The 19,093-nt window shown below is 44.3% G+C and overlaps 1 protein-coding gene across 2 annotated transcripts in view; it reads right to left on the reverse strand.

Moving 5' to 3' along the window:
• Positions 1-6,427: 6,427 nt before the first annotated feature.
• RNF130 (ring finger protein 130) overlaps positions 6,428-19,093 on the reverse strand; it is a 164,415-nt gene continuing 151,749 nt past the window's right edge. The window contains exon 8 of one of the 2 annotated variants that reach the window (XM_029583971.1): positions 6,428-10,145. In XM_029583971.1, coding sequence (XP_029439831.1) covers positions 10,036-10,145 — 110 coding nt within the window. In that variant the 3' untranslated portion in view covers positions 6,428-10,035. Of the gene's footprint in view, positions 10,146-18,660; positions 18,850-19,093 lie in introns of those variants that run through there. The other variant, XM_029583970.1, reaches the window with a different exon arrangement.

Consider the following 19,093-nt stretch of genomic DNA (forward strand, 5'->3'; position numbering starts at 1 on the left):
ATTTGCCTAACTTTAAGCTCAAATGATTAAATGTATAAAACCTTGATGATATATTTAAACCAAAACTTGAAATCAGTACTCGCTATGCAAACAGTCCCTAAATTTCCAATAGGGCACTACGCCACCTTTACGGAAAAGGTACAAAGATTGGTCCGTGGTACCTTCAAGCATATAGCAGAAGTTGTACTAATTAAACATTCCAGCCTTCTCTCTCTAGACTGTGAAACTGAGTGCCAGCGTGGGATATCTGCATGAGAGTGTTTATTAATCATTATGGCATGACACATGGCGGGGGTACAATTATTTACATCATAAAACAAAGACAAGGAAATCTTTGCAAGAATGTGTATGTTATCCACATACAAGATAATTTCCCCTTAAGTACTAGAACAGTCTTAGAAGGAAACAGCCACAGAATAAAGTAACTGATGCTGAAAATCAAGTTTGCTTACTCGTAAATGGGGTTCTTCATGAACAGCTGGATCAAATCAGTCCTAATACATGGTACCAGTCATTCAGTGGTACTGACGTGAACCCAGCTCTCAGAGCTCAGGAAATGCTTTACTGAGCATGTTCAGAAGTCCCTGCACATGCTGCTGCCTCATGAGCCCCTCAGTCTCTTCCAGAGCTTAAGCATTAGTGAGGCAGTTGACTCTCCAGGGAGACAGGTGGGAAGTATAGCTAATTCAGAGCTAATTCATCCTGCTCTCTATGGAAAATCCTGTTTACAAGTAGGGATGTGCATTTCTTGCTCCATTCGTTTCATTTGTTGTGGCAATACACACATAAAATGGATGGTACGCATGTAACTTGTTAACATACACATGTAATATGTTTTATGCACATACTATAAATCCGCTTATCGCCTCAACAAATGAAATGAATGGAGAAACGAATGCACACCTCTATTTACAAATACACAAACTTGCTTTGTCAACAGGCAGGCATGAATTAACCATAACACATGGGGGATTCCAAAGCTGAGGGTTGCAATGGAGCAATTACTGAAAAGCAAGTCAGCCCCACCAGTGGAGACTGGGATTACTGGGTGAATAGACCGTACAGAACTGCTTGCCCAAAGTTTCTGCCTCCTCAGGATATGCTGCCTGGATAGTACTGGGATGTGAAGTTGTTAATAGATGACTAAGTAGCAGCTTTGCAAATGACTCCAATGGAAATGGCCCTGAGATGAGCCACTGAAGTCACCCTGGCTCTGGCTTGATGAGCCCTGATAAAGTCTGTAATCTTTAGACCAGCCAGCACATAAAGTGCAGCGATATGGACTGCTAGCCAATTAACTAGAGTTCGTTTGGTAACTGCCTTTCCCAATTTATCGGGATTGAAGGACTTGGAACAGTGAGGGTGAGGCTTCTTCAGAAAATATGCAAGGGCTCTCTTACATTTCAAAGAGGCAGGGGCCCTTTCTTCTCTGGGCACATGTGGTCTTGGAAACAATGAAGGTGGAACAGCAGCTTGATTAATGCAGAACGCAGATTTCACTTTCCAAAGGAACTTGGGGGGGGTTACCAGAACAGCACTGTCATGGGAAAAACTGAAGGCACGGTGACTATGAAACCAAAGCCTGCAAGGATGATATCTTTAAAACAAGCGTGTGGATGTCCATACATGCACATACGGGTGCGCGAGCGAACATACCTCGTACGCTGGAATTTTAAATAATGCACACATTTACATGCTCATGATTTTAAATAGATGAATGCTCCTAATTTAAACCCTTGCTTGAGCAAACATACATTGTGTATCTTCTTTAGAACTTTATTGACTTTAACGTGCGCAAGGAGGTGGATTTTAAAACCTGGGCGAATGAAGGCCATTGTCAGTTTTACCCATTAGTTCACCAGTTTGCTAATCCGTCTCGAGGTCATCTTCAGCAAGGTTCTTCAGCGTGACCAAGATCCCTCACCCTGGCGTATTAGAACAGCACTTTCTGCAGACTTACACCTCATCAGAAGCAGTAGTAAATATATGCAGCCACCAGATTTATGCATAACTATTAGGCCCACCCTGGAACACCTTGACACACCCTAGCTCTGCCTTCCTCCCCCCTGCCCTTTTTTTTTTTTAAAATAAAACTCATGCACATATATACGTGCGTAATTTCCAGCTTTAAAATATGCGTTGCTCAAGCTCGGCCCAGATATTCACATACGTGGGCCTTTTAGCGCGAGCAACACTTTTGAAATTGCCCCTTAGCGTGTGCCGAAATGAAAGTCACAAGAAAAACCACTTTCCAGGTGAGAAACTTACACTAAGTATGGAGGTTCAATATGTCGCAACCCTTTCATGAACTTTGATACCAAAAGGTGATGGGAGCTACTTCTACCAGATGGTGATATATTGTAATGGTGCTGAGATGAACTTTGACGGAGGACAAAAGGAAAATAGATACTGAAGCAAGTCTCTCAGGCCACAGCGGAAGGGATCCAGCTGGCTGGTCCTGCACCAAGCTGAGAACATCTTCCATTTGAAACCTTAATATTTTCTAGTTGAAGACTTCCTTATGGAAATCAGCATTTCCTCCACCTCCATGGTAAGGAGTAAGGAGGAGACTATTGTGCGTTTAACATCCACATCATGAGGACCAGCATGGTAGTTCAAATGAGAGAACTTTTTTCCTCATGTGCGATGAGAGTCAGAGAGGTTCTTAATGGAACTGGAGACTGAATTGACAGATGAAGGAGATACGGATAACACCCTTGTCATGACCAGGCTGGTTTTATGAGAATCATCCTTGCCCTGTCCTGAAGATCGTTCTGGACCATCCTGGCAATGAGAGGAATCAGTGGACACGTAAAGAGTAGATTGATCCACCAGTCTAGTTCAAAAGTGTCGGGAGCTTATCTATACTTGCTCAGATGCATGGAGCAGAATTTATCACCTTTCTGTTGCCTTCTGAGGTGAACAGATTGATCACTGGCTTCCCCCAGCAACAAAACAATTTGGCTGTGATTCTCTGATCCAAGGACTATTCATGCAGACATAACACTGATGAGATGGTCCACCAATATATTGTGGATTCCTGGAAGGTTATGTTGCCTGGAAATGGGTCTTGTGCTGCCCTGCTCACAACCAGATCTAGAGGGCCTCCTGTCAGAGGGCATGCAAGCCTATATCTCCCTGTTGTTTATGTATAACATGGCCTTTTGGTTCCATCTGGATCAAGATTCTCTATCCTGATAGAAAGTGAAATCTCTTATAGCATAGCAGATAGTTCTACGGTTGTAGTTCTAGGTTGTTGATCTGCAGATAATCTCCCCCCGGGAACTATGATTGTTGGGTCCACATCACACTGCTATAAGACTCCCACCCCTGGGTGGAGGCTTCAGTAGACAGAGTCACTTGATGCAATGGGATGTGAAGCGAGAGACCCACCTCTAGCACTTGTGGATTCATTCACCACCAAAGAGATGCCTTCCTCTCGGTAGTCACGGAGATCTGGTGGGATAACAGTTGGTATAGTTTTAGAGTCCCCACTACAAGTCCTGAATGTGCAGACAAGTTAGAGGAATCACATGCACCACAGCCTCCACGTGGCTAAGAATGACCAAGACCGACCGTGCGAAGGAGAGACCTTACGCTCCTGAGCACTGTGACTCTTTCAATGGGGAGAAATGCTATTTCCTGAAGCAAGTCTATCCAGGCTCCTGTGAACTGAACTCTTTGAGACAGAGCCAGGTTGGACTTGACAAACTTGACCAGGAAACCTAGGGAACTGGAGGCGTCATATGGGCTTTACAAGGGATTCAAGAATTCCTGCTGGAAATGGCCCCATCACCAACCAATCATCCTGGCAAGGGAATGCACAGACTCTCTGCTGATGAAGCTGTGCAGGCTCTACTGCAAGGCATTTTGTAAACACGTTTGGGGCTGCCAAGAAGTCAAAGGGGAGCACTTTGTACCAGTGGCGCATGTCCTTCACCATGAACTGGGGGAATTTCAGATGTGCAGGGTAGATGGGGATAAGTACATGTGCATCCTTCAGATCCAGCACGCGCATCCAATACCTTGGTTGCATGAAAGAGAGAATCATCTTAAGGGAGTTCATCTTTCGCTTCTCCCAAACAAACCATTTGCTCAATCTTTGCAGGTCCAGGATAGGCCTCAAACTCCCCTGACGTTTTGGGGGTTAAGGAAGTCCTGTGAACAGAACCCCTGGTCACACTTCTAAGGAGGGACAGGCTTGATAGCCCATTGCTAAAGGGGTGGCTCAGATTGAGAAGGGTTGGAGGTGAAGACTGCAATTCATTGGACAGGCAGAGGGTGAGAGAAGCATAAGTGGTAAGTATACACCACAATTTTTAGGACCCACTAGTCCCCAAAATCGACGTGCTGGGCGGTAACTCAGACTGAGGGGCTCACGAGGCAGCATGCGTGCACAGGAGCTCCCAGGCATGCTCAAAGCCTTTACTAAGCACTGAGAGGTGGGTCTGTGCTAACGCCATGAGATGACATTACCTCCATGTTATGGCTAGCTAATTCATGCTTGCTTGCCTACGGAGAATCTGAGATACTATGGGCTAATTTAGGGACAGGATTTAAATTACATGCACAAATCATCCGTTTGTGCACCAGGTAGATTTTCAACAGTTTTAAAACATGCATGTAATTTCACTGTACTTGCGCCTGAGTACACACAAAAAAGGGGCATTTCAGGGAGCGTGATCACGTACATAACAGACACTTGAAAAATGGCAGATGCAAAACAGGATGCTGTTTCCATGCGTAACTTTCCCACATGTACTGCAATGGGTAAACTGCACACGCACAGAGCCAACTGCATTCGGAAAAAAGGTCAAGGGTTTATTTTTGTACCTGCTTGGCAGCCCACGTGCAAGCGTGCAGTTGTGTACACTGTGGAAAATTTAGGCCCTACCTGCATAACAGATAATAAATAGCACAAGCTCTGGCAACTTGATCACAATCATCCTTACATCCGAACCATGGGTCAACGGAACTTGCTTATTCAGACTCTTTCCCTTCCGTTGACCTGCAGCATCGGAGCATTTTAAACACAAAAGAATCTTACATTTTTAAAAAAATGTCTCTTTTTCACCAATTTCATTCATATTTGAAGAAAACCAATGTGTCATTTTCCTGAAAGGCTTTGGCGTTATTAGCTGGCAAGCATTAAAGCTGATGTCCAACATAATTCTGATACTGTAATACTGACTTGTTTTCCATGGCACCATGTTTTTGGTTTTAAATAGCCCAGAATTAAATAGAGTTAATATTTCCATTTCTCAAGTTAAAATGAAGAACACACCCCAGTGTGGTTTTGAGACTAAAAATGCCCCACGTGCATTGGCGTGGCGCTTAACTACGAGCTTCGTTAATCTCAGTGGGGCCTGTTCACTAACAACGTGCACACTTTTAGCAAATACAGCCCTGAGTGATAAAGGTCGAGAGTCGTCCCCCCCCATAACTTCACCTAAACTCTTCAAACCTCAACTGTAGCTGCCAGCATGGGCAGAGCTTAAAATATTCGGAATTCAGACGGAAACATTCCTGACCTTTGACCCTTTTTTTTTTTTTTTTTACACTTTTGGCTGGCTCAGCTCTCATCGATCTAGACATACCAAAATCTGCAAAATGTGTTTCGTACTTCAAGCTGCATTTATTAAATAAGCATCTGGATTTTATCACTCTGAAACATTTCTGTTTTGCAAGCCCTTACATGTGGGCTGACAGCTTTGTGAAACGGCCCCGCGGAGGACTCCAGAGCTCTCTCCAGGGCATGGATAACCAAACCACCTGTTAGCCTACTAAAAATCATTGCTGCCAAAACTAATTTTGTTCAAGTCAATAGTGTTATCTTCCCAGCTGTTCACCGGAGCAGGAATCAGACCAAGGGCTCCGACTTGCCTCTTCTGGCCAGAAGAAATCAGTCACATTCCCTGTAGCGCCACACCACGAGAAGACGGGTTAAACTGGCAGGGCTGGCCAGGCGTATATCAGTCATTCATTTCTAAGTCCCTGGCGTGACAGAGTTGGCTTCTCAATAAACAAAAACCTGAAGGGGTTGCACAGTCCCGTGTCCTGAGCCAGTGGTGCAAGACGTGGCATCATGTCCCTCCCCCAGAAGAAAATAACTGGCTCAGCCACTTTCACTTTCAGTCCTGGAGGCAAATCCTTGTGTTCCAAGTCTGGGTTCCCCCACAGCTCGGAGAACTTCACCACTCTCGGGGCCTTTCCAGTACTGGGGCCTGCACACAGCTTTACCTGTCCTGCTGCAAACCCTGCTATGCCAATCTCCAACCTCCCCATTGCTACATTCAATGCCCAATCAACCCCAAGCTGCAGTCCCCCCTTACAAGTTCTGCTAAGGTATAGCACACGATGGCAAAGCCTATCTAGTCTGCCCAGTTTACTTCCAGGCACAATGCTATAAACTCCAGTTCATCTCTAGTTTTCTCTTCACTTATTTGTGGCAAAGATCCTTTGTGCTTATCCCTTTTTTTTTTTGTGTGTTTAATTCTGAACCTGCAGTATCCCCTGCTATGTCTGGCTCTCAGCGCCCGCATGGTTTTGGCTAACACACACCCAATCCTACCCTGCATATTTTCCTCTGCCATTCCGGCACTCACATAGCTCGGGTTTGTGGCAGTGGCAGGACCATCACTGGGAAACACAGTGCCCCCAGGAAAGGTTTGCCATTGGTGCCACTCCTCCGCCAAAATGTATCCTCCCTGGCCGGCTGTGGCGCTCTCATGGTGGCCTCCATACTGAGGCAGGCTGGGTTCTACTGGCCTGTTTCCATGCGTGACTTTCCCACATACTGCAATGGGCAAACTGCACACGCACACTGAGCCAACTGCCTTTGAAATATGGTCAATATATATATCTATAATGGAAGGGCGCTAGGCAGCGCATGGCTCACCCCCGACTTGCCTCTGTCTTTCTGTACCCCCATTCGGGCTTGGTGCCCATCTTGTCCCTCTGTAGCAATGGCCCTGATCAGAGGTTCTGTACCCTGTCCTGGAGGCACACCAGCCTGGTGTTCAGGATAGCCACAGTGAATATTGTGATAAATAGGCTGTTTGGCATAGGGACAAAAAGGATCTATCCACATAAGAGCCAAGGGTAACTTTAAAAGTTCAAAATAAAGATTCCCATTGATTGGTTCAGAAGATCCAAGACAGTACCGAGGAAGGAAGAACTATAAATTCCCAAAAGTCAGTAGAATGAGACCAGTACAGCGGGAAGAACCTCAGGGGAGGGATTAAACTCCAAACCAGGGACTATTTCCCAGACTCCCTTGTGGGACTTTGTGTGTGTAGTCCCTGAGGGACGGGAGGCAGAAACTCCAATTCCCCAGGATTTTTAGAGGGGGGGGGGGGGGGGAAGAAACTGAAACAGAGGTGGAGGAGCAGGCACTGAAAAGGGAAAATTGCCCAGAGATTTCTGGATCAGCCAAGGGCATGGAAGTTTGACCATTTCTGAACAATAGATAAGAGTGTAGATATATTTTTGTGTGTTTTGTGTTATAACCTGAATCTGGACTGGAGGCATATAAAAGAGCCTTCAGTTAGATTGAATTTGAATTGGGACAGTTTGTTGATCTGCCCAGATCTTCTAGCCTGAGATAAGAAAATTCCATCCAATTGTCTGAATGGAAGCTTTAAAGGCTGCAGTGAGTGGCTGTAGCTGAGCTCCAGATTCTCAGGTGCCTGGCATCAGCTCTCGGATTTAAGCCACAGCGGTTGGTGTGGCCTGGCTTAAACCAAAGAAAAGCCCAAGCTTACGAAAGGATTTGTAAATGGTTGTGAGGAATTTTGGTTTAAAATATGGATTGTAGAAAACCTTTTGAGCTGGCCAAGAAATGGACTCTCCAAACACCTTTAAGCCTTAAACTATAAGGAAATTATTGCCTGGGGATTTTTTCAAAACCACATATTGAGTGGAAACATCCAAAGAATTTAATGTAACATTGAAAGATGTAGAGTATAAATGTTTGCTAGCCACCTTAGAAGTATGAGCTTTGTGAGCCATGGTGGATGAGAGAGCTGAGTTTTAAGATGGTGTTCAGTTCCTTCCCTGAATCACTGATTCTATCCCTGGAGCTGTATTGAAGGTGACCTTTGATGAACAATATAGATGAAACAGATTTGCAAACAGTGGAGACTCAGCATATGCAAATATATTTCATGCATATTCATTGTGGCTCTCCTGAAAACCAGAGCATCTGTCTCCAGGTCAGGACTGGCCTGGGTTATTGGCCTCCTGTACGTATGGATTTTCCAACATAGCAGTTCTGTGTTCACACTGCCAGTCTTGCCAAATAGCTTCGTGGTCTTGTATGGAGAAAAAAAAATATCACCAGTAAGTCTGCCAAAACAGCAGGCTCACTTCATCTGATACCTGAACAAGTTACGAAGGTTTCCAAGATGAAATGCTAGTGGGGAAACTCACTGAGCCAACTAGGCACATCCCCTTCACAGAAGGCTGAGGGTTTCTCTTGTCCTAAGCATACATTAAAAAAATCAACTAAAGAAATAGTCAACACCACTAATGCGTGCGGCAGATTTTACACTAGGATGAAAATGGAATTACTCTGTAAGATTACACATTCCGCCCTGACTGAAAAAAACAAAATACATCCTGATCATTAACTAGGCTAAAACAGAATATTTTGGCAGTCTTAATCAGGAATAGGAGTAAGCATTATCCAATAACTCCGACCCACCTACACTCAAGGCTTTTGGACACTAAGGGATAGATATGTTGAGGCTGTTCCCCTCACTCTGTGTCTATTGGAAGAGACATGGATGAATCTGACCCGAAGCAATCCTGTAGCAGCGGCAGCAGCTTATGTCTGATTTCCCCCTGAGGATTGCTACCTTGCCTCGAGTGCTCAGCTTTTCTTTCATCTGCCTCCACTTCAGCCAGAGCTGAATCACACTTTGGGGACCGGAGACATGCTGACACAACGCTATTAAAACCCAAAGCTTCTCCTCACAGTTTAAGCTGAGAACATTGAACAATGATAATGGGTTAAAGGTTCAGATTTATTTGTTATTGTTTGCTGTTTGTTCGAAATTCAGTTTCCTGTCGCTCAGGAGGGGAAAAAAAAAAATCTAATTATACTGTTCTACAGCAGCTGAAGAAAACATGGAAACTCGTGGAGATAAGGCTGGAATAGATGAACTGAGGATATTTGTTTGGCAGCTGGATGCTCCTGCCCGTGAACATGACCCATGGTCAGCGGGCCCTCTACCACACTGCTTCCAATGTCAACGAACAATGCCAACTCCATGTTCAGCTTTGGCAGTGAGAAAAGCAACGGTGAACCAAAAATGTTCTGGCACTCGGAATCAAATCCACCCCTGGGCTCGTGCTGACTGCTCATGCGGTCATTCTGCCTTGCCTTAAGCAGGTCTGATCAACTCGAAACAGCGTAGAAAAAAAAAAGTCAACAAACCCACACAGTCATTTTTGCAGTACAGGACCGGGAGCAAGATGGACAAGAAGGTATCCGTGTGTCTCCCCCCCCCCAAGCCCGTTTGGCAGCATGTCAATCTCCTCTACCCACTCAAACCCCAGTGGATCCTATACATTCCACTCTACTTTGCAGATCAAGATACCCAGAGGTGCAGGGTTGTGGAGTTTTCAAATGAAAATGGCATGAACTTCATGAACAAGATGTACTTGCAGCTGGAACTTAGCAACGGAAGGTGGAGGAGCCAGCAGGAAGCATGGTTTTGTTCAAAGACACAGGTGGGTTTTCAGCAACCAACTTGGGACAGGAAATTTTTTTTTTTTGTTTTAAAGACATCATCGATTTCACTGCCACACTTCACGACAATCCGAGCTGAGGAAGATTATGTCCTTGCTCCGATGGCCACCTCTGCAACTTCCTCTTTTTCCCCGCCCCCCCCACGGAAGATGTCGGGTTGTGCTCTCCGTTATGTTGTTGTGCTCTTAATCAGGAACAGGACACGTGACCGGAGCATTCAAAACAGTTAATAATGACTATAGGAAGGGAAAGGAAAAGAACTGGACCACTGTAGAGCCGCGTCACACTTTGTTCTCATCATAGATGTCCAGGGAAGTCTCGGTCGCTGGAAACTCTGTCTCGTAGCCCAGGCTCCGAGGAGAGAGAGAACTGCGGTGGAAGAACAGACCACCTAGAAAAGGCAAAATAAAGAGAGAAGCATGTAAGACAGAGCTGGAGGCACTCAGAATCTCTGTTAGGGGACACTGCACTGCTCACGGTAAAGATTACCCTCCATGTGATGCTCTTCATGTTAACTTAACTATGGCATTTGCAAGGGGAGCACTTGCAGACATGAGACGTTGATGTTCATGCCCTTATGAAGCAAGCTGCTTTCTCTCTTTGCCAGTTCCAGCCACTGCACTATTTTCTTTAAATTCAACCAGCAATGAGAGTCATGGTCAAGAAAATAAATGAGAAGTGAACTGAGGGGCCTTGAAAAAGGGCACAATTTGAGTAACCTCGTTGGCGAATGTGGATATATGCAGGTCAATAAGGTATTTTCTGACAGGCACAGCTGTGAAAAAAAACCTCTTAGGGACCCTTTCAAATCTCAGGTGTGAAGCTTTTTTGTTTTGTAACGAGGGGATTCCTGGGCCAGAAAACTAGTCTGGACAACTGAGTTGGTTGAATCAGTCTTTTTCGGCACACGCATCCCCTCTATGTGGAACATATGTCCCCAGCTGCAGTTTGACTCTTAGTGCATAGGCTCCAGTGTTGGCAAAGGAGTCCATGCCAAAAACTGAAATTATGTGATTATGAGAAACTGCACTTTTCTTTTGGAATCTCCCAGTGCAAGACTACACTTTCCTTTTTCGTGTTTTGGGCCCAGTAGTTTCCTTCTGCTACTTCTAGGCTTCCAGTTCCATCGTAAACAGACTCTACTGGGCTATGGCACCATGAATCTTTGTTTGCAACTACCTGATGGGGCTGCCCCTCGTTTTTATATCCTTCTCCCAACTCAGCCCACTCATTGTGACAGGCCTCAACATGAGGCTACAAAACCTTGCCTCTTTCTGGAATCCAGCAAATGTGAAAAGTCTGGCCACTAGATGTCACTGTTGCCTGACTGAGACCCCTCCCTCAGGCACTGTGGACACTCCCCTCTGCCGCATTGCTGGCCCTGGCTGACCCAGGGAGCAGAAGATTGACTCGTTGATTGAACCCAGCTCTGCTGCATGGCAGCTGGCCGAGCAAGAACACTTTTAAAACATTAGATATCATTTTGCCCTTTAGAAAATTTTTTATTAAAAAGGTTTTTTCTTCCTCTGAAGCTGTATATAGTGATATGGATTACACAGGCTTATGCCCCCTAGGTAGATCATACAAATGCACATCAGAATAAATGTTTACATCCCCACCTCCTCCAACCACAAGAGCAAACAAACATCTATGTATGTGAGACACAGAACAAGGTACTTGCAAAAAATAAAAAAGTCATAGCAGAAATCAGCCAAGTTATAAATATATACAAATGAATGTCATTTCAGTTTTGAGTCATTCTGTTGTTACTAAAATGAGAACGGTACAAAATGAATCATTTTCTATACCCAACAACTCTTCCCCTCTTAAATGTGGCAATGTCTCCTTCTCAGGGCAAACTCCATTTTTGCTGTGAGGAGGTGGCTGAGGGTAGTATGGATGTGCTTCCTTTAAAAACAGACCTGGAAAGTTAATAAACTGGGTTCTAACAAAATATCGGGTAGGAAGCCATGGTACCTCCCCTGTGCTATCTCCACACATCCTCCAATGCTTGGAGGAAGCTGCTTCACCATCCAAATGCTGCTTCTGAAACTACCAAATGGTGACCCAATCCATTTTCAGAAGAACCAGGGGGGGGTGGGGGGGGGGGCATATTTGTTTCCCATCTCCCACCTCTGCCTTCTAGGCACAGCAGCGATAAGCACAGGTAAAAGTACTGCTTTAAAGTGAACCAAAATGAGAAATCAGAAACCCCCCCCGACTGTTTCTCTGCTTTATTCTGCATTCTAAAATGTCATAGTGCATTAGCTGCCTGGTTACTCTAGCAGATAGTAGTACCCCAGGGAGACGTTTACCGTAACGCTCCTCCCGCAGCATCACATAAAGGGAGGGCAATAAGGAAAATACAGAAGTGCTAAGCAAATATTTTTGTTCGCTAAGGAAACATAGAAACATGGCCACAGAAAGAGACCCCAACGGCTTATCTAATCTGCTCGTTCATACTAACTATTCAACTTTGGAATCCCTACCACACTCACTCAGAGATCCTCTGTGTTTATTCCCATGTTTTCTTGAATTCAGATACTGTCCTTGTCTCCATCACCCCCATGGGGAGGCCGTTCCATGCATCCAGCACCCTCTCTGTAAAGAAATAATTTCCTTAGATGACTCCTGAATCTACCCCCTTTCCCATGATCCCTTGTTCGAGAGCTTCCTTTCCTGTGAAAGAGGCTTACCTACTCTGCAGGGAAACCTTTGAGATATTTGAATGTCTCTATCATGTCTCCCCTACCTCACCTTTCCTCTAGGTGTCTACATGTTTAGATCTTTAAGTCTATCCTCATATGCTTTAGAATGAAGACCACGGATCATTTTAGCAGCCTCCTCTGGACCAACTCCAACAGAAGAATCCAAGTGAGGTCTCAACAGAGACCTAAATACAGGGGAAATATCACCTCCCTTTTTCTGAATAATCATCAATCCAGTTTTTTGGGGTTTTTTTGGATAATTTTTCAGTTTGCAGGTAAAACAGCTTTAACTGCTGTATTGTGCATATATTAGCAATGTGCAGCTTTAGGGAAAATTATCTAAAAAATATATATAATCGAGCGATGTTTATTCATAAGGCTATGGAAATAGAATACGCTGGTAGAGCCTATTATGAGGTCTACGGGGAGATAATGCAGCGTTTAGGAAATTATAACTGTGATTTACATGTTTAACTGAGGATGTACAACTTGAAATATATTCATTTTGAATTATCTCATATCACTATATTTACTAGAGTAAGATAATTTCAGACAAATCGGATGAATGTCTTTGATTGGGTGACCAGAGAATGTGGTGCGTCCTGGATATGGAGTACCTGGCATTTCAGCAAAGATTTGGATACTGTCCTGCACAGGAGGCTCGTAAATAAACTGAACAGCCTAGGGGTTCGTCCCACAGTGGAGGACTGGATCAGAAGTGATTGAGGGATAGACAATAGAAAACAGAGGTAAATGGAATTCAATCTGATTAGTGAAGTGCCTCTGACCTGTGGCCGGTTTGATTCAATATCTTTGCAAGGGATATTGCAGAGCAGTTAGATTGCAAAGTTTGTCTTTTTGCAGATGACATTAAGATATGCAACAAAATGGATACTCTTGAGGGAGCAGACAGAATGAGAAGTGATCTACTCTGGCTGAAACATAAGATTTTAGGTTCTATGCAAGCCTCTACTTCCCCTCATGATCCATGTCCAGTATGGCTGATTAAAAGTGCAAGATTAGACCTCGGTCAATTATAACCATTGTTAAAACATCACTGGAGGAGAGTATTGATCCAATAGCTTTAAAAACATCAGCCATTCACTCACTTTTAACCACAGTTTAGATCAAAGTGATCTTAAGAATTTTAGACCTGTAGCTAAAATTCTTGGAATTTTTAGAGGGCAATAGGCCATAGGATTCTTATCAATCAGGGCTATGCTCTGCTTATGGGACAGAGGCCACACTAATAGCCTTAGATAAGAACACAAGAACATGCCATACTGGGTCAGACCAAGGGTCCATCAAGCCCAGCATCCTGTTTCCAACAGAGGCCAATCCAGAACAGAAGAACCTGGCAAGTACCCAAAAACTAAGTCTATTCCATGTTACCGTTGCTAGTAATAGCAGTGGCTATTTTCTAAGTCAACAATTAATAGCAGGTAATGGACTTCTCCTCCAAGAACTTATCCAAATTTTTTTTTAAGCACAGCTACACTAATTGCATTAATCACATCAAATTCCAGAGATTAATTGTGCACTGAGTGAAAAAGAACTTTCTCCGATTAGTTTTAAATGTGCCACATGCTAATTTCAAGGAGTGCCCCCCTAGTCCTTCTATTATCTGAAAGAGTAAATAACCGATTCACATCTACCCATTCTAGACCTCTCATGATTTTAAACACCTCTATCATATCTCCCCTCAGCCGCCTCTTCTCCAAGCTGAAGAGTCCTAACCTCTTTAGTCTTTCCTCATAGGGGAGCTGTTCCATTCCCCTTATTTTGGTTGCCCTTCGCTGTACCTTCTCTATCGCAACTATATCTTTTTTGAGATGCGGCGACCAGAATTCTACACAGTATTCAAGGTGCGGTCTCACCATGGAGCGATAGAGGCATTATGACATTGTGATATTATGATCTTTGCTTGGAGATGGATAAGGACAGTGGTTGCTGTTTGATCTTTTGTTTGCATTTCATTCTGTAAATCATAACTTATTGATCAAGCATACTGAATCTCTGGGCATTAAGGGGACTGTTCTGAAATGGAGGACAGAAATCATTATGTCACTACAGGTGAAGTCTGCTCTAAAATATGTCCTGAAATATCATAGGGTTTGGTTTTCTCACCACTTCTTTTTAAACACTTATCTATTCCCCTAGGAAGGGTCCTCTGGAATCGTCAGTTAAATTATTTCTTGTAGGCTGACGCTCTTCAGTTTGTCCTGTTCGCTTTTAGTAACTTTTTATGCACGTCAGATTTTTTAACTCGCTTAGGTTGTCAGATAGATTAAGTAAAAAATAACAAATAACTATCTAATCAGATAGCCTTTTGGCCATTCCAGCATGGCTGACAAATAATGTGTTAATTCCAGGTTGTGAGGGCTGCAAAGACCAGTTCCCAATCAGTGGGATCATGTTTGCATTAGTGGAGGAACCTTGGGGTTATAACTGTCAGTGCTGTCCTACATTTCTGCACTTGAAGTTACTGCATGCCCATTTTTTTTTTAAAGAACCCATTTCATAAAAAAGTCACATTAGCCTAGCAATGACTAGCATGGATTACTGCAGTGGACTTCTCATTGGTTCGCTCCAGAAATATTTGCCCTGTTAAACTGGGGAAAATTCAGCAGCCCACATAATTAGATACAGGGATAGTGTAACTCCACTATTGCACCAGTTATATTGGCTGTCAGTGGCTGCCTCAGTTGATTTTAAAATCCTTTGTGCAATGCTTAAAAGGGAATGGTCCAACCTACCTTAAAAACTGGCTTTGTTCTTAACGTCATTCATCTCAAGCAAATTTACTGGCTGTACCTTCCCTTAAGAAGGCTCCTTGGCTTACAACCTACAAATGTATATTGAGTTGTGCAGGTCCAATGCTCTGGATGGTTTTAGTTGTTTGAATTGGCATTGTAAATCTTATGTATTTGGATTGTTATATGTATGGTAGTTTTATTTCTGATTTTATTGTTTGGCTTATGTACGTATTTTTTGTAATTTGCCTAGAGTTTGTCACTAGGCGACAAATAAATAAAATAAATAAGCTGCCACTTGAAGTTATTTAACCTTTTACAAAGCAGGAAAAACATGGCTAATTCAGAATATTTTCTAGGTTTATCAGGAACGTGCTTTGTCAAGGCTATTAATTAAATTGGCCTAGTTTTGCAGCTGTTATGTTGACTGCATGTATTAAAGAAATAGAGTTTTATTTAGGGACTTGTTTTCAGTTTTTGTTTTGTGTTTCCTGGGAAATTCACATAAAAATAAAAATCAGAGGAAAAATAACTTTTCTACTCATTTTTCTTCTGCTTGTTAGAACCGTTATTTATTTATTTTTATTACAACATTGACATTTCCAGGAAAATATAAAATAAAAACAGAAAAGGAAGATCCCTACTTTTTTGTAATAGTTCTGCTGCATTATCTTATGTTAATTATAAGTTTGGTTTAAGTAGGCAGGCTTGTTTTGCTTCTAATAATTTACTTTCAATGATCCACTGTTTTATTAGCTATCATTGTATAATAGGAGTACGTGGCTTTTGATACTGTCTGTTAACATTTTGTGTTTTATATTGCTGTTCCTTGCTCACAACATCTTTGATGCTGAGTGGGTTATAAATAAACAAGAAAAGTCAAGGAGTGATTGAGTGTTTGACAGTTAAGTCAGTGCAAAAAATGTGCAGGATCATGCATTTTAGGCCAGATTTAAAAAACCTGGCACACACTGAAACAGGCAGATTTGCATGTGGCCAGGGCACACGTGCACCGCGGGGATTTTCAAACGCCCACGGCCATGTGCGTATCTGCCCTTACGTGTAGAAGAACGGGTTCTGCAAAAATGGGCAGGCTGGGACAGTGCCGCACTATCCCACTGAAGTGCATGCCGGCAGCCGACCCGCGCACGCAACCTGCTACTGGCTCTGGAGCGGACTGGGAGGGAACTGGGGAAAGGGCCTATTGCATCGCCGCACGCATCTCGTAAAATGTCTCCCCTTACGCACGCCAATATATAAAAATCGGGCGTGCATGTGTGCTCAGATAATGGATTTTAAAACATGCGCGCGTCAGCGTGTGCACGTTATAAAACTGGCGCATCCACGTGCGTGTGCCGAGAACCGCACGCACATAAATTTCCCTTTCGGAGAATAGAAATTCAACGGGCTAGTACAGTGACTACAGTTTGAGCATGTCTGATCTCAAGGTAGTGAAGCAGTGTGATAAGGCTCTGGCCAGTGACACTTTATCACACTGTCAAGGGATGCAAGGGTACATAAGAGGCATAACCAGTAGCAAAAAAGGAGGGATTGTGCCTTTGTACGGATCATTGGCGAGACCTCCTCTAGAATATTGCGTTCTGCCGCCAAAAAGTTATTTTCAGGGTGCCGAGAGTTCAGAGAATATTCTACCAAAATGATGTTGGGTCTGGAGCAAACGTGATCCGAGATGAGACTTAGGACCTAAATATGCGAGAGCCAGAGGGATATGATAGAGACATTCAAATACCTTATAGGTATAAATGCACAAAAAACAAAACTTTTTTTTATTTTTTATATAGAGTAAACAATGCTATAGAATAAGAGGCTGCAAGACTGCAGATTTTGGAGCAACATCATAAAATATTTCTTCGCAGAAAGAGTGATGATGCATGAAATGGCCTCTCAGTGGAGGTAGAGAAGACAAAAATAGTAATAGCACTGAATATCACATGGGATAAGCACAGAGGATTTCCAATTGTGAAAGAGTGTGGAGAAAAATTAACTGGGATATGTGGCAGCGCACCAGGAAATACCTTGGGACCTCGGAGCCCCCATCTGCCATCAGTTTATATTTCTATTTACGGTACTTTCCAATTCTAAAGAAAAATAGGTAAGGACCCCACTGATCATGGGGCTTCAAAGAGGCATTTCAGCCTAGCTGGTTTAGAGATTGTTATGATACCCTCAAAGTTACATGATCCGTGACTTGGTACAGTCCAAGAGCTCTTATTCTCTTCTCCAAGGAAACTCCAAGCCCTTGCAGAGCCGTCACTACGACAGCTGCCTCCTGACAGACTCTGCTAGGGCTTAGAGGGCAGAGGGGTGCTTTGAACCTGGAAGAAAGCTCAAACCATGAAGATCCCTTTTAAGTTAGTGTATAATGGGGTAGATTTTCAAAGGGTTGCGTGTGTAAGATACGCAAGATATGCGCGCAACCCCCGAAAAACTCCCCCTGTGCGTGCCGAGCCTATCTTGCATAGGCTCGGCGGCGCGCGCAAGCCCCGGGACGCGCGTATGCCCCGGGGCTTGCAAAAAGGGGCGGGACGGGGCCCGAGCCTCCAGGCACTGCGGCCATTTGCCGTTGTGCCTGGGATCTGGGGGGCAGGTTAGGGAGGGGAAGGTGCGGGGGGGGGGGGGGGGGGGGGGGGAGGGCAGAAGGAAAGTTTCCTCCGAGGCCGCTCCGAAATCGGAGCGGCCTCGGAGGGAACGCAGGCAGGCTGTGCGGCTCGGCGCGCACAAGTTGCACAATTGTGCACCCCCTTGCGCACGCCGACCCTGGATTTTATAACATGCGCGTGGCTGCGTGCGCATGTTATGAAATCGGGCGTAGATTTTAAAATCTGCCCCTATATTTTGAGCACGATACATCCTCAGGGAGTATTTCAACATGCCTCATGTTTTACAGTACTTAGTACAGGAGCAAAGGCATGACGAACGCCTGGTATTGCACTGCACTTGGCCAAGGCTACATGGTAATAGCAGCTCCCAGAAAACGGATGCTTGTCACTAAGGCAGCAATAATCCCATAAGCTGTAAAGGACCTAGTAGTACAATGAACAATATTACTCTCCCAAGAGGACACTTCCGATAAGGAAAGGTCCTTATGCTTGGGTTGAAGCCCTTCAATCTAGCCGCCTTCCCTACTGCTTGAAAGTGATGTATAAGGGGCAGAGAAAGTAGGTTGACTTCCTGGGTATCAGAGGGAGCTTTGAGCATTGGGAGGCGGCGGCGTTCCTGGGGACAGTGTGGAGATCCCAAAAAATCCCACTGGCGGGGGCAGTGGGGAGGGGGGGGGGGGGGGGGGAGGAGAGGAGAGACTCGAAGTCAGGGCTGAAAACTTTCTCCATAGAGTGAGTTACTTAACCGCCACAAGCCTCAGCCTCACTTTCTCCCGTAATGCATCTCAGGAAAGGGAGAGAAGAAAGCAACCAGGTACAGAAAGCTCAAGACAGGATTTGTTTCGGCATTTATTAATTAATTAATTAATTAATACAAAGCTTTGGCACTAAGCGATTTTATGAAAAATAAAATATTCTCCGAGCTGCCGGCACTGCATGGATCACGACGGGCGAAAAGCCAGAGCCTCGTTCAGGTTAGGCGTCAGGAAGCTTCTCGTCAATCCCATTCCAGTCTGTGGAGGGAAGAAAGAGAAAACAAAAACCAGGAGAGAGAATCTTTACTGTCCGAGGTCACGGCCCATGAGGTTTACCACAGTAACACTCTTTTCACCGAGTCCTGGCAGGCTGGACAGAGCCAGAGAGCCGTCTCCCGCTTTCAGGAGCCTGGAGGAATGGGGGGTACGGCCTCAGCCAAAGACTGATTTGCTACTGGTGTCATTCTGAAACACAATTTACGGTATTCAACAATCATTTTCA

This window comes from Rhinatrema bivittatum, chromosome 18, assembly GCF_901001135.1.
Source record: "Rhinatrema bivittatum chromosome 18, aRhiBiv1.1, whole genome shotgun sequence".
Lineage (NCBI taxonomy): Eukaryota > Metazoa > Chordata > Amphibia > Gymnophiona > Rhinatrematidae > Rhinatrema > Rhinatrema bivittatum.